This window comes from Callorhinus ursinus, unplaced genomic scaffold (assembly GCF_003265705.2).
Source record: "Callorhinus ursinus isolate GAN/ISIS: 27379988/994484 unplaced genomic scaffold, GSC_fseal_2.0 scaffold56, whole genome shotgun sequence".
Taxonomy (NCBI): domain Eukaryota; kingdom Metazoa; phylum Chordata; class Mammalia; order Carnivora; family Otariidae; genus Callorhinus; species Callorhinus ursinus.
Genome location: NW_027397118.1, coordinates 7369310 through 7394780, shown reverse-complemented (window position 1 = coordinate 7394780; position 25471 = coordinate 7369310). Strand labels below are relative to the sequence as shown.

Genomic DNA, 25471 nt, shown 5'->3' with positions numbered 1-25471 from the left:
TAGATGCAATGTTTCTAAACCCTTCAACATCTCAGGTGACATTTTAAAACTTTAGCAATTTAGTTAATAAAACAAATCATTCCTAAGAAAGAGCACCTCCTTACATCTTATTTGGGTTTTAAATTTCTGTTGACAGCAACCATCCACTTGCAGGACCGTCAGCCCTCGTTGCTGAAGACTGCACTGTGCACAGCCAAGTCCACAGGACAGGGCTACATTGGCCAGAAGGGGCTCTATTGTTGCTGTCATGGGAAGGACACTTTACACAACGCCTTATGTCAGGAGATACTAAGAGTCAGTAACAAGCAACCAGAATTACTGAACAGCGTGTGCAGACTATCATGCCAGGCACCTGCTGGCTGGACTATCCCTCAGTCAGCCCTGAGGATAAGGGCGCCAGGGGCTAAGTCCCAGTCCCTGTTCTACCATGAACTCTTGTGGTCTCTATAGAAAAGCAGCAGAGTCTAAAGAGCAGCAGGGAGACCTCTAGTCACTACCCTGCCTCTGGTTCAGCACCGTGTGCCCTTGGACAGGCTGCTTTGCCTGGAGCCAAGGCTTAATTTCACATTCAGTCCTCACTCAGCAGGTGCTTACTAAGTGCCTACTGTGCTCACATGATAAGCTAACACCCACTCCAGCCGAGCATGTTCACCCCACTTTGTATGTATCAACTCATCTAAACCTCAAGCTTGATGAGGTCCATATTCACTGATGCCATTCTACAGACCAGACCATCTTCTTTCTACTGAAGAGATAACCCTGAACAAGACAACTGAGCACTCTGCCGTCAAAGGTTTACAGACCCACCTTTAAAAGAAGGATAATAAGAGCACCGACCTCCTAGAATTACCTGAGGCTCACCTAAGACAATGCATTCAAGTTGCTACAGTAGTCTTTTGCATCTGGTAAGTGCTCAGCAGACTGAGACAACAGATAATACAACAATATTGCTTTTATCTTAGAAAGGTCTTGTGTAGATTAAAGGTGTCTACAGGTGTGAAAGATGATGAATTGTCAAGAAAGTGTGACTAGCGTTGCCCCTGGGAAGCCATGGTGGCTGTTCCCACTGGCAAAAGAAGAGCTGGCCAGAGAGGGCAGGGTGGGAGGTGGGAGAGGGGAGGAAATGGGGAGGGATGGGAGGTTTCTCATTTTCATTGGGTCTCCACTCCTCTTGCTCCAAAAGGAGGAGTTCGAGGTCGGCTCCCCATCCTTGTGGGGTAAGGTAGGCTCTTTGCCAACTCTCACTGTAAGATGAACCCCAGTTTCCTTCCTGGGGGGAGAAGGCTTTGAGGCAGCAGCTGCAGGGCCATGGGCTGCTTCGGGCAAACTGCCGGAGTCCCCCCTCTACCTACCCAGGGAGGCAGCCTGAGGATCCCAGAAAACCATTACAAAGGCACCATCACAATGGAGATGGGGGATGCTCGCCTCCCACTCACCTCGGTCATGTCTCCGAAGGGCAGAATTTCCAGGTCACTGTTCAGGGAGCAGCATTGGAGCACCTGGAGATACCTGTGAAGGACAGATTGCTAAAGGGACAACTGGCCCAGCCACAGACCCTCCAGCCTTCCCAAGCTGGGAAGAGATAGGTCTTGCATTCTATGCTAAGAAATTTGGACTTGATCCTGAGTTTAACAGTAAAGCACAGGAGGCTTTTTGCATTTCCTTCTTCCCTTCATTTCTTTCCGTCTAATACACGCACTTAGTAAATATTTGAACAGAACAACAACAAAAAGACAGGGAAAAGCAAGTCTCTCTTGTCTTTGACTCTAAGTTGCTTTCCATGGAAGCAGCCACTATTACAGTTTCCTACGTATTCATTCAGAAATAACGTGGTTGCATATGTCTGTGTGTAGCATATATAGGTTTGTATTATTTTAATGGCACCATAATATTTTGTTATATGGCTGCACCATAAACTATTTAACCAGTGTCCCTGTGATGGACATTGGGGTTGTTTCTAGTCTTTTGCTACTATGAACAATGTGTAGTGTGAACACTCTTGTAGATGGGCCTTTGTGCCCATGGGTGATACCATCTATGCATTCATTACCTAGCAGTGCTAAGTCTAACAATTGGGGCATTTTTATTTTTGACCAAATACTTCCAAACTGCCCAATGAGTTCTATCAGTGTGAAAGCAGAGCAATGACGGTGAGAGCTATGTTTTGGGATGACTACCCTAGAGGCGGGACCCAAGATGCAGGGGCAGAGTAGGAGAAGACTGGAGACAGGGAGCCAAAGGCAGGGGCAGTGGGAACAGTCAAGCAAGAGATCACAGGCAAGGACTGGCAGTGGAGATGGAGAAGAAGAAAGACAAGACCTATTTAGGGGATAGAGTTGTCCAAGGTGGGTGACCAATTAGACGGGAAGTATCAGAGGAGGAGGCATCAGGCTCCTTGGGATACCCAGCTCAGTGATGCCATTAAACTGAGTTGGGCAACTTGGGAAGAGAAGCAGGCAAGATGGGGGTTGGGCAAGCAGGGTGCCCCTGAGCTGGTGTTGCACCTGACGTTGCGGAGCCCACAGGACAGCCAGCTGGAGATCTCACACCCCTACATGCCCCTCAGTGTTGCTACTGGGGGCAGATTGCAACATCAAGCAAACAGTGAAAGGAGGCCAGGGTCCACCAGACTTGGAAGCACAACTGTAGCATTCAGAGAAGCTTTGAACCATTGAACAGACTTCCAAGCACGTGTCTCAAGCAGGTTAGCCCTGGACTCTGGGAGGGAGAGGCCACGAAGGGCAAGGATGGTGGTGGGCGGCCCACCAGACCATGAATCCAAACTGTTTTCTTCTACATCACATGACCTCATCACCCTTTTGACTTAGAGGTGGAGAATTAATTAATACAAATGAAGTTTTAAAGTAATGTTTTTAGAGGGGGAGGGTTATTTTGACTCACAGAGTATAACAGCTACACATGAAGTTTCTGATAACAACTGGGTTCGAATCGTGATTCTAGCATATCCTCCAAGCTCTGTGACTTTAGACAAATTATTTAACCTCTTGGGGCCCCAGATGACTCATCTAGAAAATGGATATGATAATAATCTCTCTTTGACAGTGAGGAGAACATACGTTGATGCATATAAGTGAGCTCACAGCAAGGGTTAGCAGCTGTCCAATTACTATTAGCCGCAGGGGATCCCTCCCCCAACCAGCCCCATGCACCTGTGTCCCTCCTGGACCCTCCCAGAAACTTACCAGGCCTTGTCATACTGGTCTCCCATGAGGATGTTCTCCCTGATGCTACCCCCGATGATCCAGGCCTGCTGGGGGACATAAGCCAGGCTTCCGTGCACCCCCACTGAGCCCTCCAGCAAGTGCATCTGCAGCAGAGTGAGTCCAGCCTCAGGACCAGGCAGAACAGGGGAGGACCCTGCCTGGCTCAGCAGCTGCAGGGCCCAAGGCCCCACTGCCCTCCAGGTTCCTGGGGGCTCTCTTATGTAAATGGCACTTTTAACATGGTCCTGCCAGGCCCACCAGTGAGTCTGAGGGAAGGTCCTGGGAACATGGGGCAGCAGCCAGAGCTAAGCCAGTCCAGTTCCTGCTATGACTTGAATCCAAGGTCTGCACTGAAGAAACCCCATACTTTTTTTTCTGTTATTTCCCCAGCCCCATTCTCTAGCAAGTGGTGCGTCCATGCTCTTCACAGTGAGACAGAAAGTTCCAGGTCATCTCTGACTACCCCTGAATATCAACAGATTTATTACCAATGTTTTTAGGTGTGATAATGTCATTGTGCACAGATGGGAAAATGTTCTTATTTGGGGGACATCATGATGAAGTAGTAAGTGGGAAAGTCTCATAATCTCTGTAATTTAAAATAGTTTTACAAAGGCACCTGCGTGGCTCAGATGGTTGTGTCTGCCTTCGGCTTAGGTCATGATCCTAGGGACCTAGGATCAAGCTGGGAGCCTGCTTCTCCCTCTCTCCCTGTGGGCTCGCTCTCTCTCTCTCTCAAATAAATAATAAAATCTTTTAAAAAATAGTTCTATGAAATTTGTTTCTACATAGATGTGGCAAAAATGCAGATGCTATCAACTGTTGAATCTAGAGGTGGGTATAAGGCTCTTTAGTGTCTTCTCACTTTTCTGTTTGATAAATTTTAAATTTATCACACAATTTTAAAAAAAGGCCATAACCCCCGTCCCTACCACCCCAGCATTAGACCTCATCATCCTGTGCCCCTCCCTCTTTATGATTCTATGTTCCTACTCCTGATTTGGAGGCAGGCTTTAATTAACAAGAACAAAACCTTAAAATGACATCTTTTTGTTTTTCCTTTATTAGATGGACAGTGACTGGTTTATTTCAAGAGGAAACTGAGAAACTACTAGTCACAAGGAAAAGTGGCCTTGGATGGAGGCTACCAGGAAATGCTGCTAGGGGGAAAAGCAAAGCTCTGACACCATGTGGACCTGGGTTTCAACCCTGGTTCCCCCTTCGCCTGCCATGTGACCTTGGGCAAGACACCTCTCTGAACCTCATCTGCTCACCCATAAACTGGCCATAATGTCTGTGCCTTCCTCATGTGGTTGTTTTCAGGTTGAAGGAAAAAAAAATGGGACGTTCTTAGCACCGGGCCTGGCATGTAAGTACTATTCAAATTATGTTTACTATTTTTTTAAAAGTTGAATCTTATCTTCCCCATTGCCAAGATGTTGGGGCAAGGCCATCATATGTGGAGCATGAAGAAGTGAGCTGTCGGGAGAGAGTTCTATGGATGATACGACTACATTCCAAGGAGATGATAAATTTGGCTATAATATTTGGGAGAAGGAGTTGAGGGAGGAGCTGGATAAAGGAAGAACCTTCTTGTTCTCCCAACAACGTGGGAGGGAGGGATGATGGGCAGAGAAAGGAGGGGGCAGAGAGAGAAGCCCAGGACTGGGAAAGGCTGGGGCTGAGTGGGGAAGTGCTGGTGAGAACCCCCTTGGGGAGGTGGCCATAAATGCACACCAGGTGTTGTGGCTGTTGTAAGGTGTTGTTCAGTGAAAGGTGTGCAATATGACCTCAGTTGTTTGGGGGGAACAAGTTGGGGCTTTTTGGAAACTAGAGAAAGGGTGGGCTGAGCCACATGTCTGCCTGCTACAGACCAAGCAGACCTCAAGAATATCCACCGACAGTGGAATTGGACAGTTCAGATCTCAAGGGCAGGGGCACCCGGCAGACATGTAAATTCTACAGCTGGAGTGCGAGTAAGACTGTCCCATCCCACTTGGGAAGGCCTCCTATCCCCCAACCCTCCTTCTTTCCTCCTCCTTTCTCCCACCACATCGCACTCCTGATGCTGTCTCACAAGGGACATATGTCCCATTCTGAGTTGGGGCTTCATGAAATGATTTTTATCATCACATTAAAAGTTGAGACACACTGTATCATCACCCTGAGAGCTGGTTGATTACAAACAGGGTGAGGAGAGCACAGAGAACAGGTGAAGGCAGACCTCCAGGGGATCTAAGATATCTCACTCCTGGCTAGAGGATGAGAAGGAGGTATATTTATAACACACCTCCCCCTCGATGCATGCCCAACTGCTCTCAATTTATAAAAAGTGTATTGGGTCAGACCCCATTGAGCAAGAAAGCGATGGTGTGGCTGACTGGGGGAACTCAAGCTTGGGAGTCCCTGGACCGCCCATGGGTGCGCATGCATGCGGTCACAAGTCACTTACCTCCCCCAGGATGGCGGACAGCAGGCTGCTTTTGCCGCTTCCGGTGTTGCCACAGACCCCCAACATGGTCCCCTGCAAAGCCAAGGAGGACAGAGTGGCATTGGGACAGCACAAACCCTCCTACTCACTCAGGGTGGGTTTGTTGTTTGAACACAAAAGGACAAACAGAAAACAAATAACCACACCCACCCCAAGGCCCCTCAGACTAGCAAAGCTCATTGCCACCAAGGAAGGAAGTTACATGGAGGCGGTAGAGAGGAATTCATGGATAGGTGGTCCTGTCGGGCAAGAAACCCGAATTCCAGATCTGCACCTATTCTACCCTATGATCCTGGGCAAGTCACTTAGCCTCTCCGTACCTCGGTTTCTTCATGTGTAAAACGGGGACAGTGAAGCCAGCCTCACAGAATTCAAGCATACGTTCACTCATTTATTCATTCACACCTCCCTCAAATAGTGTTTGAGTTTCTCCCACCGTACCAAGTACTGAAGAAAAGAATTCTCATGCTACATTTTAGTGAGGAGACGTAAACCACGAAATAAATAAATAATATCAGATGATGATAAATGATTTAAGTAAAATGAATTGGCTACCATGAACCAAAGCGATTTTAGATGGGTTGGCCAGCAAAGGCTTCTTAAAGCAGTTGTCATTGCAGCTGAGACCTGAATGACAAGAAAGAGCCAGACACAGGAAGATCTGGTCGTTCCAGGCTGTGGGAGCAACCGGGTTGGCTGCCAAAGTGCTACAAGAGGGCTAGTGTCGCTGGTGTGGAGGGAAGGAGTGAGAGCTGTGGGCAGGGTGCTTGGGGGATACCTGGGCTGTATCTTAAGTGCAGCAGGAGGTCCCTGAAGGGGTTCAAGCAAGAGGGTGACTTGAATTGGTTTATGGTTTAGAAAGAGCCCTCGGTCTACTGCATGGTAATGGATGGTAAGAAGGCAAAAGTGGAAACAGAAGGACTGATGAGGAGGCTCCTAGAGGAGCTGGAACAGCACAGTGGTGGCTGGGGCTAGGGCAGTGGTTTGGGGGGATGGTTGGTGAGAGGCGGCTGGATTCAGGGGAGAGCTGACAAACGTCACCAATGGACTGCATTGGTGGGAGGGGAGGGATGCAATCAAGTTTGACTTGAAAGTTCAGAGGTGAAATTTGGACAAGAAGGGAAGCCTGCCCTTGCAAACGTTAGTCAGAGAAGAAGCCAGATGAAGTGAGTTCACAGAACAACCAAATTGGCACATACTAGCAACTTAATAAATGTTAGTCTCCTTCCCCTTCTCTCGCAGCATATAGCATACTAGTCTGGGTCTTGTTACTCCAAAAAAAAAAAAAAAAAAAATTCTGGATGTTCAGTTGATTCTCACTGAAGTATGAAAGATTTCCTGTGCTTGCCCTCTGTGAACAATTTGTATTTAAAAGAGGGATTTAGAGACGGCAGTTTTTAGCCAGGGAAATGGTGAAGTGTCAGGAAGCTTGAGCCTTGGGCCCCGAAAGTCTGGCAGTCAGCCTGCCAGCATGGCCTGGATAATGTTACCTTTGACACCACCAGGTTTAACTTGTGCAACTCTGGGGCTAGGCTGTCCCTTGTGTCCTCTGGCCCAAGGGCTCCTGGAGCTGGCTGAGCCCTGGCCATCCCCTTGGGAGCATGCCCATTCTTCTCCAGCTCCACGGCCCCATTGACAGTCCCAGGGCAGGTCTGTTGCCATGACAAGGTGGCCTCCTCCAAAACCACTGCTTTGCTGTGATCTTTCAGTGCCTGGACATACAAAACAGGGCTCTCCTGGAGGAAAAATTTCTGCACAAAGAGAAAGGAGGAAGGAGGAATTCAGTTCTTTAGTTTAATAGGAATGTGTGACCATTTCGCTGGCCTGCCAATCAGTCTGGTTTATAAACTCCTAATAAACAGTAAAAGCCAGAAGAACCACCACTAGTTCAGAAGGAGCCAGGTTCTGCTGGTGGGAATTCTAGATCAGGGTTTTCCAACTTTTGGACCACTGGGCCACTCTTTGATATCTGCATACTGCCCACTCTGTTCTTTCCTGTTTCATTTTACATGGGTGACAACACTGTGGAATCATCAGATAGATGTGCCACTTTTCTAATTAAATTTCATTTATAACTATTCAAAGTAAAAAGGTCTGCCCATGTAGCACCTGGTGGGAAACTGTTGGGGGCCATACATTTCAAAGTGTGACCATGAGCCGGTCACTCCTCTTTGTGTCTCCTCCTCCCTGACGGGGAAACGTGTGTGAGTGCTAGCATTAAAAGAGGGGGGTAGGAAGTATGATCCCACTGCAGTCAAATTAGAGGCACACGTCTCTCCCTGGAGATTTGCTTAGAAAGAGATCTAGAAAGATACTTCTTGACATTTTGAACAATGGTTTCATCTCTAGGTAGTGGATGTTCAGTGGTGGTCTGCAGCAAACTGGATCTCGCTGCCTCATCTAATAGGGCAACTATCCCCTCAGCTCCAGCTGTTTGTAGCCACAGCAAAATGTGGGTCTGATATTCCTAGATCTTCTGATTATTCAGAAAAATCCAGAAATCTGATTTTTATGTAGAATTTCCAGGTTTTTAAATGCAAGCAACAAATATGATTTTTTTTTTTAAAGCAAAACCATCATGGTAACCCTATACAAACCTGGACAGGGTCTGTAGACCTCCTGTCTGAGACCTGGTTTGTATAGACTATCCTAAGACCTCCCCAGGGCCTGATTAATCTGTCTTCCCAGCCCCCACCCCAGCCTGGGTACAGGACGTCACTGAGTTAGCCAATCTGCCTTGCCCTGGGGTCACCTTCAGGAGGAACATCTCGGTGGCTGAAGGCAAATGAACACCCAAACAGAGAGCCATGTAAACAGTCCTCTGACCACTTACCTTAAACCTCTCCGCCGCAGACTTGGAAATCGTGAGGCCCTTTACTGCGAAGGGCACAAAGAACACACACAGCCGCATGGGAATCAAGGTGGCCACCACAGTGAAGGCCTGGGCAAAGAGAGGAGGAGATGGTGAGGGCCATCCCTTGAGGCCCCTATCCCGGAGCCAGAAGCCACAGAGCCAGACCCTGCAGCTTCCAATAGGCTGGTCTGTCCCGTGGCAGGGACAGAGCCAGTATTTTGGGGAGACTGGAAAGAGTGGGGAAAGAGCAATCGTCTTAATGTCTTCATGTCTGTAGGCCTGTCTCCTGTTGTAGCTTAGCGACTGGGAGATTCTGCAACTTTGGCCAGGGCCCCTCCCTCAACAAGCTGAGTTTTCCCACTTGCATAGTGTCAAAATCATCAAGTGGGTACAGGAATAAAGTCCAGGGAAACACTGAGAAAGTACATATGAGAGAGCTTGTTTACTGCTAACAGAGCTTGATACTCTTATTGCTGTTATGATCGTATTCAGTTTTCCTTGCCTTAGATGTTCTACTCTTTTCTAATATTCCAAATGTCCCTGCACTTCAAGCCTAATCCATGCCTCACTCTCTCCTGGAGACTTTTCCTGACTGCAGCAGACCACCTACGGCTCTCAGGATCTCAGAATGTGACCTAAAGTACCTTGGGGACTTTCCAATCCACACCCCACCTCCACTCCCTTCTTCATCCTTCACTGTGTGAGTGTCATGTGACCTTGAACTCCTGCTGAGAGTCTCTCCTATAAAAGCCCCTGCGTCCACCCTCAAGCCTTCAGGGGGCTTCTCCGTGTCTGGATCAAGTAGAAGTGCCTGCTGTATGGAGCACAAACAAACCCTTGGCAGGCTCTCCAACGCTCCCCGCCCCCCTCTTGCTTTGGGTGCAGTGTCCTTCCCCAAGCCCTATCTGGATTCCAACTTTTCCCAAAGCAGCCCCCTGGCTTTTCTCCTCAGAAAACTGGGATTCTACCCCTAAAAGGCAGCTGCAGCTTTTCTGGGCCAGGGTCAGACCACAAAGAGAAGGCAAAAGAAGTTCTAGCTTTTTATTTAAGGTGTATTTTCAGGGCCCTATTTTGGGTTCGAACAAACTCCTTAATTTAGGATTCTCAACCTCAAGGCATGTATCAGAATCATCAGGGTTTTAACTACACATTTCACCTCCCCTGTATCCCCAGATAACTTTGTCATCCCTCCCTCCCATAGTTGCTATACAAGGGATGTCAGTTTTTCAGACAGATTGAGATGGAAGAAAGTTTGAGCATCCTAAAAGTCTGGAAAATCAAAATCAACATCTATTATCCATTTGCAAAACCTTCAGATCTTTGAGGGACATGATCTAGGAAAACACACAAAAGAAAAACTCCCTATCAATATGAGGGGAAAACAAAGCACCCCAAGCACTTACCCCTGAAACCGTGAGTTTCCGTTGTAAAGCTGTGTGGATGAGGAACATCACCGTTGTGGTCAATGTGGGGGCTATAAACACGGAGGCAGTGGTCAGGCTCTGGATGATCCCAGACTTTTCCAATAGTTTCTTTTCCTTTCTTCTGAGGTCTGACAGATAAAAAGCAAAGGCACTGAAATTAACCCTAAGAATATTCTCCAAAGAGCACCGAACAACTCCCAGAGCATGAAAGAACAACCCAAAGGGTGAGTGAGAGGCTTGGCCCACCGTGACATCCCAAGGCGCTGAGCAGAAAACCAGATTTTCTGTACCTTTAATTATTTTTTCAAATGGTTTCTCCCATGCATACATTTTAATCAGCTTAATGCAGGTGAGAACTTCACTGGTCACACGGATGCGCTGGTCACTGATCTCAGAGGTGTGTTTGTATATCTTAACAATCCTTTTGATCAGGAACACCTGCAATCAGGATGCAGCAACAGCTTCTTTTGACAAGGGCAGGAGAGTTCACCCAGGCATAAGTATGGCAACTAGGAGTATGTTCAAAGGTAAAATGCAGATGTGGACTGAATACCTGGATTTAATCCTGCCCTGTTGGAATCCATTGTGATTCTAAATTCTAGGGTCCTGCTGAAGACTTTCCAACAGAAACCTCTCCATCATGCCTTAGAGCACCTGTCTCATACATCCTGGGGGTGTTTCTCTCCTGTGTCCCAAGCCAGGCTAACTAAACAGAAATATGACTCCTCTGCCTTTGGGAACCCTAATCCCACCAACAGTTACAATCACCTTTTGATCAGAATACCTGTGCTGAGGGAGGAAAACCCTTGATTTCAATAATTCAGAGCACACATAATCCAAGAGTCACTTCCTGTTTTGCCCAATTTTATTTCACCTGAATCTTTGTCAGCAAATTTGCTTCCCTTCCCCCCTTATACTGTGCTCAGCCAAATGTTAAATGCTATCTGGGCTATTACATTAGCACATTCTGGGTAGAAGAGAAGGAACAAAAACCTTACATAGAGGACATCTACTAATGAAAGTCTGTGAAGCAGAGGGTCCCTCACGGAAATCTATGAGATGGACTTTCGCACATCATATTCACCTCTTATTTCTTTGGCCAATGTTGTGGCCAGAGAATAGCTTGAGGCAGAAATGGAAGCTGAAACTTAACCACAGTAGAATCAACAGTCAACAGGAGTCAATATTTCCACTCAGAAGTACCCCAGATTCCAGAGCCCTGGGAGTTGTGGGGAATATCCAACATCCAACGGGTGGCAAAGAAAGACATTACCTCCACTGGTAAAATCAGGAGGTAGCAAAGAGTGGTGGAGAGCACAGTGGGTCCAAGAATGAGGTAGGAGGTGACAGTGCAGGCAATCAGCAATGAACAGATGATCCAGATCAGGGGGCCGTAGTACATCCCTTCAAATAGGTAGTTTACATCACTGGCAAAGAAGCTGATGGCCTGTAAGACAGCAAAGCCCCACAGGTATCACCTCTTCAGGTACCTAGAAGGGGCTACACGTGCCGGGGATGTGAAGGCTTGGGAGGCACGGTGGTAGAGACAAAAATACCAAGCTCTCCTCTTAATCTCTGTGACCCTGGGCCCATTACTATGCCACTCTGAGCCTCAGCTTCTTCACCTGTGAAGCTGGAATAATTATACCCACTTTATATGGTTGTTGTGAGGATGTCAATGAAATATAAAGTATCTGCACACGGGCTGTGCTCAATAAAAGTTATATTTTACTGTACTATTGCTACTACTTCTCATATCCAGATTCCCCAGAGAGTTACTTCTAGTCTCCTACCTTATTCTATCCTATTCATTCTACTATTACTACTACTATTAATGGCTGAAATTTTTTAGGCAGGAGCTAAATCTTTTTATCCTTCTTTTTCTATCTTGCTATAGACTCTTCTGTCCACTGCCCTGCTCCCTAACACATACTGCCCATTTCCATGTTACATAAAAGCTGACGCTGCAAATCAAGAAATATTCAAATCATGAATGTCTTTTAGAATGACCAGTCTGAATGCCTTAAGAAGTGATTTCCTTTTCACTTTAAACTAATCTCCTTCTAGTTCCCAGGATGGGCCCCAGGCTGAATCTTTATAAAAATTTGAAGTGTATGAGAGATCCTAGCTTGGTACAGCCACTTCAGAAGGGAGTTGAACAGTATCCTTAAAAGTTAACAATAGCACAAACCCCATGACTTGGCTATTTCATTTCTCTGTTGAGAAACATTCACACACACGAGAGGAAGCACACACAAGGACATTTATTGCAGCTGTGCTTATTAGCAGCAAAACCCTGGAAACATTCTAAATGTCCATTGGTAGGGAAAGGTTAAAGCATCCACCCAAGGAGTATTAGATAATATTGGGTCCTGGAGCAACCTGTCAGAGTTCATGTCCCAGACCGGTCATGTACTAGCTGTAGAATCTCTGTGCCTTGGTTGCCTTTATCAGTAAAGTGGGGATAATAATACAACCTATTCCATAGCATTGATGAGATAATGCATATAAAACACTTAATTTTGCCACACTGAAAATGCTCTAAGGTGGGTGGGGGGAAATGGATAAAGGTGGTCAAAAGGTAAAAATTTTAGCTATAAGATAAGTAAGTATTGTGACCATAGTTAATATTGTATTGTGTATCTTTAAGTTCCTAAGACAGTAGATCTTAAAAGTTCTCATTGCAGGCAAAAAATTATAACTATGTAAGGTGATGAATGGTAACTAAACTCTTGGTAGTGATTATTTTGCAACACAGATTAAATCATTACCTTGTATACCTTGGACTAATACAACATTATATGTTAATTATATCTCAGTAGAAATGGGAGGGGGGAAGGAAATGCTACAATTATAAGTAAGTGTCCTTGAAAAGGAACAAGGAAGATCTGCAGAAAACTAAAATGTAGTATCATCTATGTAAAAACACAGGCGCAAGATACAATATGTTTTCTATGGGTAACTTGCATGTGTACCTAAACATACTTTAAAAAGTCTAGAAGAACACAAGCCAGATTGATAGCGGTGGTCACCTCCAGGCATTAGGGAAGTGACGGGGTCTGGGGAGTCATCTATTCTACTTTATTTTGTTTCCGAGAACATATGCAGGTGTTTTTTTAATTAATTTTAAAAATAAAATTTATGGAGGCAATAGGACTCCTCATGTGAGCAGCTACTTCCAAGTGGGCCATTCTGTCTTATGTTCAGGAGGCTGTTTGGGGGAAATTGGCCTTGCACGCAGCAGGTGCTCAGGACAGAGACACAGGAAAAGGAACCAGGGCAGGCCTCAGTGCAGAAAGTCTCTTTGGCAAGGCAGGTTAAGTGCACTGGTTCAGAGCCTGGACCCTGCAGCCAGGCTCTGCTGCTTTCCAATCCCATGACCTTGTATACGGTCCCTACTCCTTCCGTGCCTCAGTTTCTACCTCTGTGACCACAGGAACAATAACAGAAACTACCTCATAAGAGGGTTGTCAGAAGACTGACTGAGCTAACGAGGTGAAGTCTTGGGGACAATGTCCAGCTCAGTGGAAGTTAATAATTACTATGATGACTCTCCTAAGATAAACAGGGGGAAGGGCTGCCACAGATCTCAACTTCAGTCAAAGGCAGGATGACAGGGAGTCCCCATGCTCAAGGCCTAAGAGAAATCAGCAATACAATTTAACACTTCTGAACCACTGTCCCTTTTCTATGTGCTTTATATGTACTAACTCATTTAATCCTATGAGACAACAATCCTATAAGGCTGGTCTTATTATTCCACAGCTTCAGAGAGACTGAACAAGTTGCCTCAGGTTACAGGACTAATAAAATGGTGAAGAATAAGGGTAATGATGATAACAAATATCTTATGTTGGCTACCAGTTGAATTTAGAGAAAGCTTCCACTTGATGGAAGTGCTTAATTTAGCAGACGTTTTTTCAGCCATCTGTCCTGTGTAATTCAAATGTCGGCATTTTGAGGGATAGAGTGGTGAATCTGAAAGGATTTGTGTCTTTGAAGGGGGCTCATGTTAGTGGGACAGCCAGATTTGCGCTTGGTGGGGACTGGGAGTGGACGGTGGGGTTTGGCGATATTGTCATGAAGGAGAGGACATCCATGTGAATGGGATTATAAAAGGGCAGAGCATGGGAGTGATGTGAGCAACATTGCCAGGAAGTGGAAAGGCCTGGTGACTGAAGGTTAGCCTAGCCTGGCTGAAGGGACGAAGCCAACCTAGGGCTGGAGGAGGGGAGATGGGAGGAGGCAAGGTTGGACAGTTGCTGATGCCAGATCACTAAGGGGTCTAGCTTGAGGGTAAGGGGTCAGAGCAGTGCTGCCTTTTCCAAAAATTTAAATGTCTGTTTCAATATAAAAGTCATTCATGCTCCTCAAGGCAACTGGTAAGCAATAGAAGAATAGGGAACGTGAAATTAAATGTACAAAATTCCAATACTCCCATGACCCTGGGTCGTAAGTTGGAGCATCTTTTTCCAATCTCTGTCAACATTTGTCTGTTTGTGTTATGTTGCAGGAGGAGCAAGAGCAGGGAACTGATACCCCAAGAACAATCACCAAGCAGCTCTAAGGACTCCTCTTTTGCAGATAAGAATTAACCCTCAGAGAGGTGATCTACGATTGCTTTTCCCTTGACTTCCCTGAGCTATCCCATCCATCCATACCCTCCTCCCCAGGCTGACTGAGGGGATGCCCTTTCCAAGGTGCTTCTACTGAGGGTTTGTGTCTTTTTGTTCACGGCTATATCCCCCAGGGCCTACCGCAGGGTCTGGCTCAGAGTAGGCCTCAGTAAGTATGTATTGAATGAATGAATCGATCTTGTCCAAAGCCTCTGAATGCAAGTGGCATCTCCCTCAGTTACTGTTGACCTGCTGTTATGGTCTCAGAGGCAACTGTTAATGATTATCCACACACACCCTAAGAATTATTTCCTTTCTCTCCTAACTCCCTTTCCTCCCTCCCTCAGCCCCCAGGGCAGGGATGTCTGGAGGAAAGCTAAGCAAGTGTGGCCTCCAATATAGTCCCAGGCACCTACCTCTCCAGTGGTGATGTGTGTTAGAGATTTAAATTGCATTAGCTTCTCAAAGGCAAACGAGAAAACAGCAGAACGAAACCTGATGCCTGTGCGCTGGTTTAAGACCCAGCATGAGCACAAACTCACAGACTTCAAGCACTCCGTGAAAAAGAGGGCAAAGCAGAGTCCCACCCCATAGGCAATATTCCCTGACGGTGCTTCAGAATATTCCAGGATCTTTGGTATAATCAGCATCTAGAAGGAAGCAGGAATTTGGATTACTCAGTGCTCCAGTTTTCTTCTGGAGAGACTTGCACCTGCCCCATGTCTAGGCTGCATGGTCAAAGTACCCTACCCTCTGTAGGCCAACTGGTGAGCATGTGACCCCAGCTGGGACAATGAGACTTACTCTCTGCGGTCAGATTCTTGGGCTGAGGACCTGGAGGACAGGAAATCAAGTTGATTCATCTTAACTATGGTACATGGAGGAGACCGCTAGTTCCTGCCACCTACATTCCCAGAGCTGCTCAGCCACTTCTCAAAGCAGCTAGCTTGTACTGAGTCAGGATATGTTCTGGGAGCATTATATATTTATCTCATTTAAATTCACTCTGAGAGGCAGGTAATGTCATGCTCTCCATTTTGTACATGAGGGTCTCCATGAGGTCTACCACTAAGTGTGTCATGGGGTTCCTCGAAGAAGCTCAGGTAAACAAATTGCCCAAAGTCACCCAGCAATTAAGTGGCCAAGGTTTGATCCCAAGCAATAGCTGCAGAGCTCACCCTCCTAACTAGTACTAGCTCTACTACCTCCAAAAGGGCTTCATCTTCTGAGTGTAGCTGAGAGACAAACAATCCCCAGCTCCAGGCATGGACTTGGACGTGCTAACCTCTAAAGCCTGGAGTCCCCCAAACCTCCTGAAGCCAGCCACTTACTGGGCCTAGCACGGCCGAGGCAGAGAAGATGCAGCCAAGAAATATATCGAAGAGAGCCCTTGTTCTTTGAAATCTCATCATCACTCGAAGAACTGAAGCTTTTTCAATCCCATGTCTTGAGACTTCTTCTTCCCAAAGGAGGCAGAGCCTTCAAAAGAGGAAAACTGAGCCAGTGAACTCTCTTTGCGTAGAGTATCTCAAGTCAATCCCAGACATATTTCATCTACAAATGCTTCAGTATGTATCTCTTCCAGACAAGGCCTTTTAAAAAAAACTACAGTGACATACAATATTTATACGTTAATGACTATTAATTATTAAAAACTATTAATTGGCATATATTAATGTAACATATTAATTACATATTTAATAAAAAAATTCCTTGATGGCATTTAATACCTGGTGTGTATTCGAATTTCTCTAATTATGTCAAAAACATGTTTTTATGATTCGTTTGCCCAAGTCAAGATCCAAATGAGGTCCACACATTGCATTTAAATGACAAATCTTATAGGCTTCTTGTGTCTCATTTTAACCTGTAATAGCTTCCCCTTCTCTGCATTTTCTGCCATTTGTTTGTTGAAGAAACTGCATCATTTATTCCATAGAATTTCCCACATTCTGGATTTGACTGATTGTATCCCTATCGTGTTGTCTAACATAACCCTCTGTGCCCTGTATTTTCTATTAAACTCCTAGCTGGATCCGGAGACGTAGTGAAACTCAGAATTCCGGTCAGCTGGCAAAAATACTTAATAGGCGATGCAGTGTATTTCTTTTGCATAACATCAGAAGACACAGTGTCTGGTGTCCTGTTATTAGTAATGTTCAAGGTGTCAGTGAGTTAAGGTGTATCAGCCTGACTCATTCACTGCCATTCATTCCCCATCACTGATGACCATTGCCTAGATCCACTTCCATTAGGACTGGCAAAATGGGGATTTCTAATTCTAGCATTCTTTCTGTATTTAGTAGCTTGAATTTTTCTATTAAAAACAAAAACAAAAACCTCTCAGGGCACCTGGGTGGCTCAATCCGTTAAGCATCCGACTCTTAATCTCAGCTCAGGTCTTGATTCCAGGGCTGTGAGTTCAAGCCCCGTGTTGGGCTCCATGCTAGGTGTGGAGCCTACTTAAAAAATAAATAAGTAAAAAAGATAACTTTCCCTCATGGACTATTTCATTACCCTGAAACACAGTTAATTGAGGAAATAACCTAAGACTTTAAATAATGTCACCCTTTCTTTTTATATAAATTAAGATTCATAAAACCCAAAACTCTGACCTCCAAAAAGTGCCTCCATTTATTTCAAAGTCCCCCAAAGCGTGCCCCAATGTTGGATCACCTAATTAAAAGCGTGCCCTTATTTTGCCAGTCTGCGCTAATGATGCCAGGCTGTTTATGTTACATCAGCAAAACAGGAACACCAAAAACATTTCTTTGGGGAAAAAAAATGAAAAACAATATTTCAAGAAAGCATTAAAGAAGTTATCATGACAGGAATTGAGAATTTTGTCAACTCACTTATCCTTCTTTTTTATTTTGTATTATGTTGATACCGGAGCCGGTAACTGGAAAATAATCATTGTCTTAATCTGGCCCTGGATGCTTCCCATGTATCCACCATCCAGTCTGTCAGTGGCAATCACCATATTGGCATCTGCCCTTTTACTTCCTGGCTCCTGCTACACCTAGTTTGGTTCCACTGTCTGGAAAGCAATTATCACTGCCCATGATGAGAACATCAAGGACCATGCCAAGAGACTCCAGGACTCCCTGAAGCCTCCACTCAGCACAGAGCAGGAGCATGGCGGGCCACCCCTCGTGCCCAGGGCCTGAGAGCAGCACAGCTCGTGCATGTTCTCGAACAGCTCTAGCAGCCTCTGGTTCTCATCTTCTGCCACCAGGTCTCTCATGGCGGGCAGTTCTAGCCCTTTCTAGTCCCTCCTCCTGCAGCCATGGACACTCATGCCCAACCTACAGCCGGACAGGAGCGAACACCATGAGAATCTTCCCGTCCTACACTTCCGCCCCTGCCCTCCCAACCCCAGGCTGCTTCTTCGTTCCTGAGTTATAAAACTGCCCCATGCCACGCCCATCAGCGTGAGCCAGATAACTTGCAGGAGGTGGGGGCGGTGGTCTGGGCCCTAGGTCAATAAAGCAAAAATGTCTCCATGACACCCCTATGTGTTAGAGGATTTTATTGCTGGTGGGCAATATTACTCAGGCCAAACCGTGGGGTCACCTCTCCTTGTTCCAGCTTTACCTCCACATATAACCTAATCCACAGAGACAAAAAGCTCTAGAGTAGGTTCTACTTTGACTAAACAAATCCAAGCGTCCTGCAGCCTGCCCTCAGCTCACCTAGCAACCGTATCAATTTCTGGCCATGATTACCAGGTTCAGAAGACTTGCTTTCAGACTTGCCCTCCTCCCTTCAATTAGCTATACAACTCTGCTATAACTATATAACATCATTTTACTTCTCTTAGTCCTCAATCTCTTCATGTGTAAAATGGGGAAAATAGCATATGCCCTGTTTACTTGTGATGGCCAAAGGAGGTGATGGATGGGGAAATGCTCTGTAACTATAGAACGATGAACACTATGGAGAATTACGATAGTGATACTGAAGATGATGGTGGTGATAATGTTGACTCTGCCATTGGGCTGATGACCATGGTGGTGATGGTAATGGCTGGCAGTTTGTCGGCAAATCCTCACAAAAGTCAAAGCAGTTCTTCTGAGGGACTAGGGAAGATGCACCCCAGAACTCTGCCTGTTTAATGGGGAACACAGAGAAAGAAGCCTCTCTAAAGGTGTGAATGCATGGATCATTATTTTTTCAAATAAATGTCCCAAAGTGGTGTGATGACAAAAGTATTGGTAGACAGACATGGTGAGTTATAGAATAAAAACAGCAGAATCAGTGCACCCAAAGTAAATAGACATAAATCAATCAATGGATCAATTTTATGATCCATTATTTTATGCATAAGGATGCACGGTCTCTATAAGGGTAAGTGACTTGCCCGACATCATAGCTGGTAAGCTGTGAGGTTCAGACCAATATCTGGCATGATGCAAGAGGTAGGTGCTCCCTGAAAACTTTTTTTTCTTTTACTGAATAATTCTGAGAAGCAGAGGGTCAAAGTTGAACCAGCTTTTGTTTTCTTAGTGCCCTCAGTACACTAATTTGCTTTGTAATCTAATCTCTGAGACCTGGCAATAGTATGCCACATTTCTCAAACTCCCTTGACCAAAGAATCCTCTTTTCAGGGAAGTTCTTAGGGGACAACCATTTACTGGAACATATTTGGAAAATGCCATTCTCTACCTGGCGTCTCTCATGAAGTAGCTAGAGGTAGGAACATGAAAACAAAACATTTGAAATCACTTATTCATTCCCCACTCCCCACTTAATCCTCATATTACCTTGTGAGGTAGGTGGTACAGGAAACTCAATCACACAACTAGTTAGTGATGACTTAAGGATTCAGAGACTTAACCCCAAATTTAATGATGAGTGACACAGATAACTGCCTGATCCAGAAGAAAAAGCAAAAGAAACAAGAAGCAATAATTTCTAACTTTCTTGGGGTCCTGGGTCCTTAGGCAAATCTGATAGAAGATATGAACCCTTGCTCCAGACAAAAGTCCCTAGCCCATATGTATAAAATATGTATACCATTTCAGGGGGTTCATGAACTACAGTGAGGCCTCTTGATACCAAGGAAGAGCTGATATTCTTTGGTTGTCTAAAGATGGGCCCTACCTGCTACTCTCCAGAATCTCTGGTCACCAACCCTGCAGGACATGATCTCTAACCAATCCAGTGGCTTGCCCAGTATGACTTTACCTTTTAGCATTTTTGTCTGAGGCATCATGTACCGACAGCTGGGGGATGGTGTTCTCATCCAAGCGTTTCTGTAAACCTAGGATCATGAGTGGGGTCAGCCATGACAACGTGAGGTGTGAGAACAGGCCAGCATCATCCAGGGGTTGTGGGGCAGGAAACCTAGCAGAGAAGTCATAGGTCATATAGTTGCCCTTATTTTTTTTTTTAAGATTTTATTTATTTATTTGAGAGAGAGGGCTAACACGTAAGAGGGAGAGAGCATGTGAGATAGAGAGCACGAGCAGGGGGAGGGGCAGAGGGAGAGGGAGAATCAGACTCCCTGCTGAGTATGGAGCCTGACCTGAGGCTCTGGGCTTGTTCGCAGGATCCTGGGATCATGACCTGAGCCGAAGGCAGACATTCAACCCATTGAGCCACCCAGGTGCCCCTGTAGTTGCCCTTATGATATAGGCACTAAAGACAGAAAATTAAGCCAAAAGCAAGATTTTGCAGGGATAAATTATATATTAATGTAAAAACCACAGTGTGGTCATCTGGAGATACAAAACAGTATGGGTTTTTTTTTTTTTCCCATTACTCTATTATGTGTGATAATTAAAAAACAGAAACAACAAAAACACACATCAATAGGGGAATGACTTAAAAAGAAAGAAAAGAAGTAGGGTATGTGGAAAACAATGCAGAAGTGTCCAAAAATAGAGTCGATCTGTATGTAGAATGTGGAAAGAGCTCTAAGCAAGAAAAAAAAGGTTACTTGCAGGTCAAGAAATTCAGTATATTTTGACATATAAAAAAAGGAAGAAATGAGAGAAGGCAAACAAAACTATACATAAAGTCAACCACTATTAACAATTATATATACATGTACATATGTATATATACATTTATGTATTTAGAATATGTATACACACATTTATGTATTTATAAATGTATACATACATTTATATATCTATGTATTATATGTATATGTGCATTTGTGTTTTTATATGTACACATTTATATGCATACATATAGATACATTTATATCAGATTCTTAATAGTGGTTGACTTTGACAGAGGGATTAGAATTGGTAAAAGTACAGGAAAAGAGATTCTCACTGTTTCACATTTTCTATATTTTGCTTATGTAATTTTCATAAAAACAATAAAAATGGAATAAAAAGTAATAAGTAAGAATGATAAGGTCATATCCCTGGAAATGATTCACAAATACAGAAATAATAATTGGATGAGGGTGTTGGCATTGTGTGTAAGCTCTACTCTTTTTTCAAAGTTGCCTTTAATGCTGTGTGTTTCAATCTGAAGAAAATCCCATTAAAAAGAAGACTTGGGGAGAAAGATGAGAAGACAAAAATGCCAAACGCATGGGATGTTTTTGTTTCGCTTTGGACTATGGGCTCTTCTTCACTGGGTGGCCCTTCCCCTCCTCACTGCCCACCGGCCCCCACCAGCTGTGCCTTCTGGACAAGGCTGGAGAGAGAAGGGACTGAAGGGAGGATGGGGATCTGTCCCAGGTATCACCAGATACGTGGGGCCACGTGTGATTGCAGGGAAAGGGCAAGAGTCTGTGAGCTGGTGCCGCTACGCCAAAGGCCTGACAGGAGCAGCGTGTTTCTCTAGATGAGGTGACCCGGGCCCACTAAGTACCTGGGTTCTTTGTTTTCGGTGGAGATGAGAGCAATCCTGTGGGAACAACGTAGCTAGTAGTGAGGGGACCTCAAGTTTTTTAAAAATAGGAAAATAACGGCAGTTTCTTTGATAGATAAAATCTTAGCAAACATGAGAGAGAGAAGAGAGGATTGTCCATACAAAATGCAGTCCTGGTGACAAAACGCTGAAGAATCAGCCTAGAGGAATGTTAAGGTCCTGTCCATACATGATGAATAAATGAATTCTGTGCAGGCCCCCGAGAGCAAGTTTGTATGAGTCCCAAAGACATTGGGGGATGGTTACTTTCAACTATGGTTTACTGGACAAGGATACATTGAATTTCTTTAACTCTTAAGTTTAAGGGTAACACCATAGGGCATTTGAGCCCTTTCAACAACTCCTCATTTCTCTTAGAATGAAGACCAACACACTGAATGTGCCCTGTGGAGACTTGCGTCCCTCGGCAGTCTCGTCTCATGCCACATCCCTTATCACACATGACTCCAGTGACACTGGCCTCCTCAGTTCCTGGACACGTCAGGTTGTGTTCTTTCCACCTCAAGGTCGGGTCTTGGCACATGCTGGTCCCTCTGCCCAGATCATTCTTCCTTTACTCTGGCCTTGTAAATTCTTGTTTATCTTCCAGGGCACAGCTTAAGTACCAAGAACCTACCAAGCTGTAGCTGTTCCACTGTGCCTCAGCACCCCCACACTGCTTCATAATACTATCTTCAAGCAGCTTATAACCATGTTTAGTTAGGAGTCTACTTGCTTATTGTTTTTCTCCCCAATGTGTGGTCCATGATGGGCAAGGATCATGTCTGTCTTGCTTACTGCTGTTCCCCTGAGGTCTAGCACAGTGCCTGGCACATGTAGGTGCTCAATGAATCCTTGTTGGATGGATGAATGAATGACCGGACGAGTGAGTGAATGAGCTGACTCTGCCTCCCGGATGTGCCTCAGGCTGCTCTGGAGGTTTGGCTGTGGTGGGTGACGTGACTGTGTGGAGACATGTGGAGACATCTTTGGGAAGGGTGTAGGTATTAGGGTCTGAGGAACAAAGCCCTGAAGGCTACTGCCCCTCGCCTCCCCCTCAGAACTCACTTTGGCTTGGGACGGAAGGGAATCATGGTTCTCCAGGCAGCATCGTATTTCCCCCAAGGGAGGACTGTCGCCATCCCTGGTGCCTCAGGCTTCCTCACCTGCTGGCTCCAGGGGCCGTCTCCTGGAGTGTAAGTATTCTTGGGAAAGAAAAACCAAAAGAAATCAGCTTCCCAACCGATCTCATAAATACTATTCTGGAGTGTTAGCCACCCACGGACAATGGATCTTCCTACATCCAGTTTCCGAAAGAAAGGCTGCTAGAGTCAGACAGAGAAAGACAAACACTGTATGATCTCACTTGTATGTGGAACCTAAGCACAACAATAATGAAGTGCTCAGAGAACAGATTGGTGGTTGCCAGAGGTGGGGGTGGGGTTTGGGCGAAATGGGCAAAGGGGGTCAAAAGGTACAAACTTCCAGTTAAAAAATAAATGTTGTGGGAACTAAACATCATCATCATCATCATCATAAAATTAAATTTAAAAAATTTAAAAAATAAAATAAATATCATGGGGCTGTAATGCACAGCATGGTGACTATAGTTAAAACACTGCATTGTAGGTTTCAAAGCTGTTAAGAGTAGATCTTAAAATTTCCCATCACAAGAAAAAAAATTATAATTATATGAGGTGGTGGATATTATGTTGTGATAACTCTTTCACACTATATACAAATATTGAATCCTTATGTCATACACCTGAAACTAATATGTTTTACGTCAATTATACCTCAATTAAAAAATAAATAAAAGAAAGGTTGCTGGGTAGGGAATAAGCAGTGGGCCAAGACTCAGGACAACTAGGTCCCAGCCTTGGTTCTGCCTACATTCACGGGGTGACTCTGGGCAGGCCACCCCACTTCCCCAGGTTTTTATCTGTGATATGCACTTTACACAAGAATAAAGGGAGCTATAGTCACCCACAGAATGTGAGACCAAGTCACTCTCTGAGGGTAAACTTACTAAAAAGAAATCAAGAAGTAAGAAAGTAACCCCCCAAAATTACATGTGACCCTTTTGATAAAGTGGGAAACAACTAAAATTTTTTTTAAATATTATCTTTAGGACTTCGTATAGAGTAAATAATACTATCTTAAAAGCATAGTAAGGGATTGATGAGAAAAGAGTCAGGAGAGTGAGTACTTCAGGTAGGGAAGTTGGGGAGTGAAGTGGGGGGAGGTCTAATAGCTGGATGTGATTGTCAAGGTTCAAGCTGGTGAGTTGATGATGGTTTTACAGTTATAAGTAAGTACATAGATAAATAGGTAATAGATTAGATAGGTAGATAGATGGATAGATAGATAGATAGATACATAGATAGACCAACCAGGAAGGTATGTCATGACCAAGGATTATGATTCATCTAATCGCAGAAGCTTGAGATCCATTAAAAGAAGTCAAGTTTGAATAATGTGGGACAAAATTTTCTAATCTAATTTGTGAACATTGAGACTACCCTGTTAATTCAGTTTCCTGGTATTTTAATGCAAAGGAGACCTACTTACGTAGCTAAGCCCTGAAACCACATCATTGCTCATGTCCATGCCGAGATTCCCAAGGCCACCAGAAGATCTGGGGACCCAGTATAACCTCCTCCTGGTCATCTTCAGCTGTCTTGCCAATCCTTCGTTTCCCAGAATCAGAGAATCTGAAAAGGCAGCAGGTAAGGGCAGCTTAGATTCAACCCTAAGCAGTCAGGAGCGGGGGACATCCCCCTGCGGGGAGTGGGCCAGGGTCACACAGGAGACTGGGCCACTGTCCCAGTTCCTGCTCCTCCTTCTGCCTGAGATGGGCTTGCCTCCCTCTTTTTAAACATCTACTCGGGCCTCAGCTCAAGATCACTTGGGGAAAACTTTTCTAACCACCCAATCTCAACCCCATAACCGTGGGCCAGGACTACTCATAAACCCATAAGCTACTTCTCTTATCCCTGTTTGTAATTATATACTTGTGTAAATCATTATTTGTTTAGAGTTCATTTCCTGCTCTAAATAGAGAGTCTCACAAGGACAGGGCCATGTCTGTTTTGCTCACTACTGAATCCATGGAGCCTGGGACAGTGCTAGGAAGATAACAGGTGCTCAATAAATAAATAATAAACGGATGGATAAATACGTGAAAGAAATGCAATTTTACTATTAACTCTGACTCTTAGCTTTCACAGACTCCGAAAGTAGAGCTGGACACAATTTAAGAACCTTAAGTAACCCAAGGTATTTTTTAAAATGTATTAAAATGCTTTTCATTTTTGCCTTTCTGAATATGTGATTCAAGCCCAGAATATCCATGTGCCTGGGTTGGGAGAGGGGATGGTAATTAGGAATATTTCTGAAGGAATGGAAAAAGAGAGTATATAACAGGGCCAGCAACATGGGCTATGACCAGTGCCTTCCAGAGCCCTGTATTCAGAAAGGTCCAGGCTTGGTTAAGGCTCTGCTGTCACCATTTTGAAATGCTTAATAATTTTGAACAAGGAGCCCACATTTCATTTGGCACTGGGCCCTGCAAATTATGTAATCAGTCATGGTATTCAAATATAGCTCTTTACGTTCAAATATTGGATTGTGCTTCAAGTAAATAGACTTGCAGACTAACCAGTCTTGGGAGAAGAACCCATTTCCTCCCATCCCACTTCCTTTCAGCAAATCACGTGGTTGCGACTGGTGGACTCCATTTCTGGAATTCTGCTATAGAGCATGCCAGACAGATTCCCCAGCCAGGGCATCAGGCCACAAGGTTTACTTGCCATGCGATGGTAGAAGTGAAAGCAGAATAAGTCAGTCCGAGAAAGACAAATACCATTGTGATTTCACTCATATGTGGAATTTAAGAAACAAAACAGATCGACATAGGGGAAGGGAAGGAAAAATAAAATAAGATGAAAACAGAGAGGGAGGCAAACCATAAGAGACTCTTAACT

The 25471-nt window shown here is 44.8% G+C and overlaps 1 protein-coding gene across 2 annotated transcripts in view; it reads right to left on the bottom strand.

Annotated features, from left to right (window-relative positions):
• The window catches only part of ABCC11 (ATP binding cassette subfamily C member 11), a 75120-nt gene that overhangs the window by 40840 nt on the left and 8809 nt on the right, over window positions 1–25471 (bottom strand). For both annotated transcript variants that reach the window (XM_025852355.2, XM_073884380.1), the window contains 13 exons: window positions 24057–24199; window positions 22554–22690; window positions 19800–19958; window positions 15941–16088; window positions 15026–15259; window positions 11267–11440; window positions 10284–10431; window positions 9973–10121; window positions 8549–8656; window positions 7206–7466; window positions 5677–5748; window positions 3204–3328; window positions 1437–1509 (listed from right to left, as the gene is read on the bottom strand). In XM_025852355.2, the coding sequence (XP_025708140.1) occupies window positions 1437–1509; window positions 3204–3328; window positions 5677–5748; window positions 7206–7466; window positions 8549–8656; window positions 9973–10121; window positions 10284–10431; window positions 11267–11440; window positions 15026–15259; window positions 15941–16088; window positions 19800–19958; window positions 22554–22690; window positions 24057–24155 (1887 nt within the window). In that variant the 5' untranslated portion in view covers window positions 24156–24199. The remainder of the gene's footprint in view (window positions 1–1436; window positions 1510–3203; window positions 3329–5676; window positions 5749–7205; window positions 7467–8548; window positions 8657–9972; window positions 10122–10283; window positions 10432–11266; window positions 11441–15025; window positions 15260–15940; window positions 16089–19799; window positions 19959–22553; window positions 22691–24056; window positions 24200–25471) is intronic.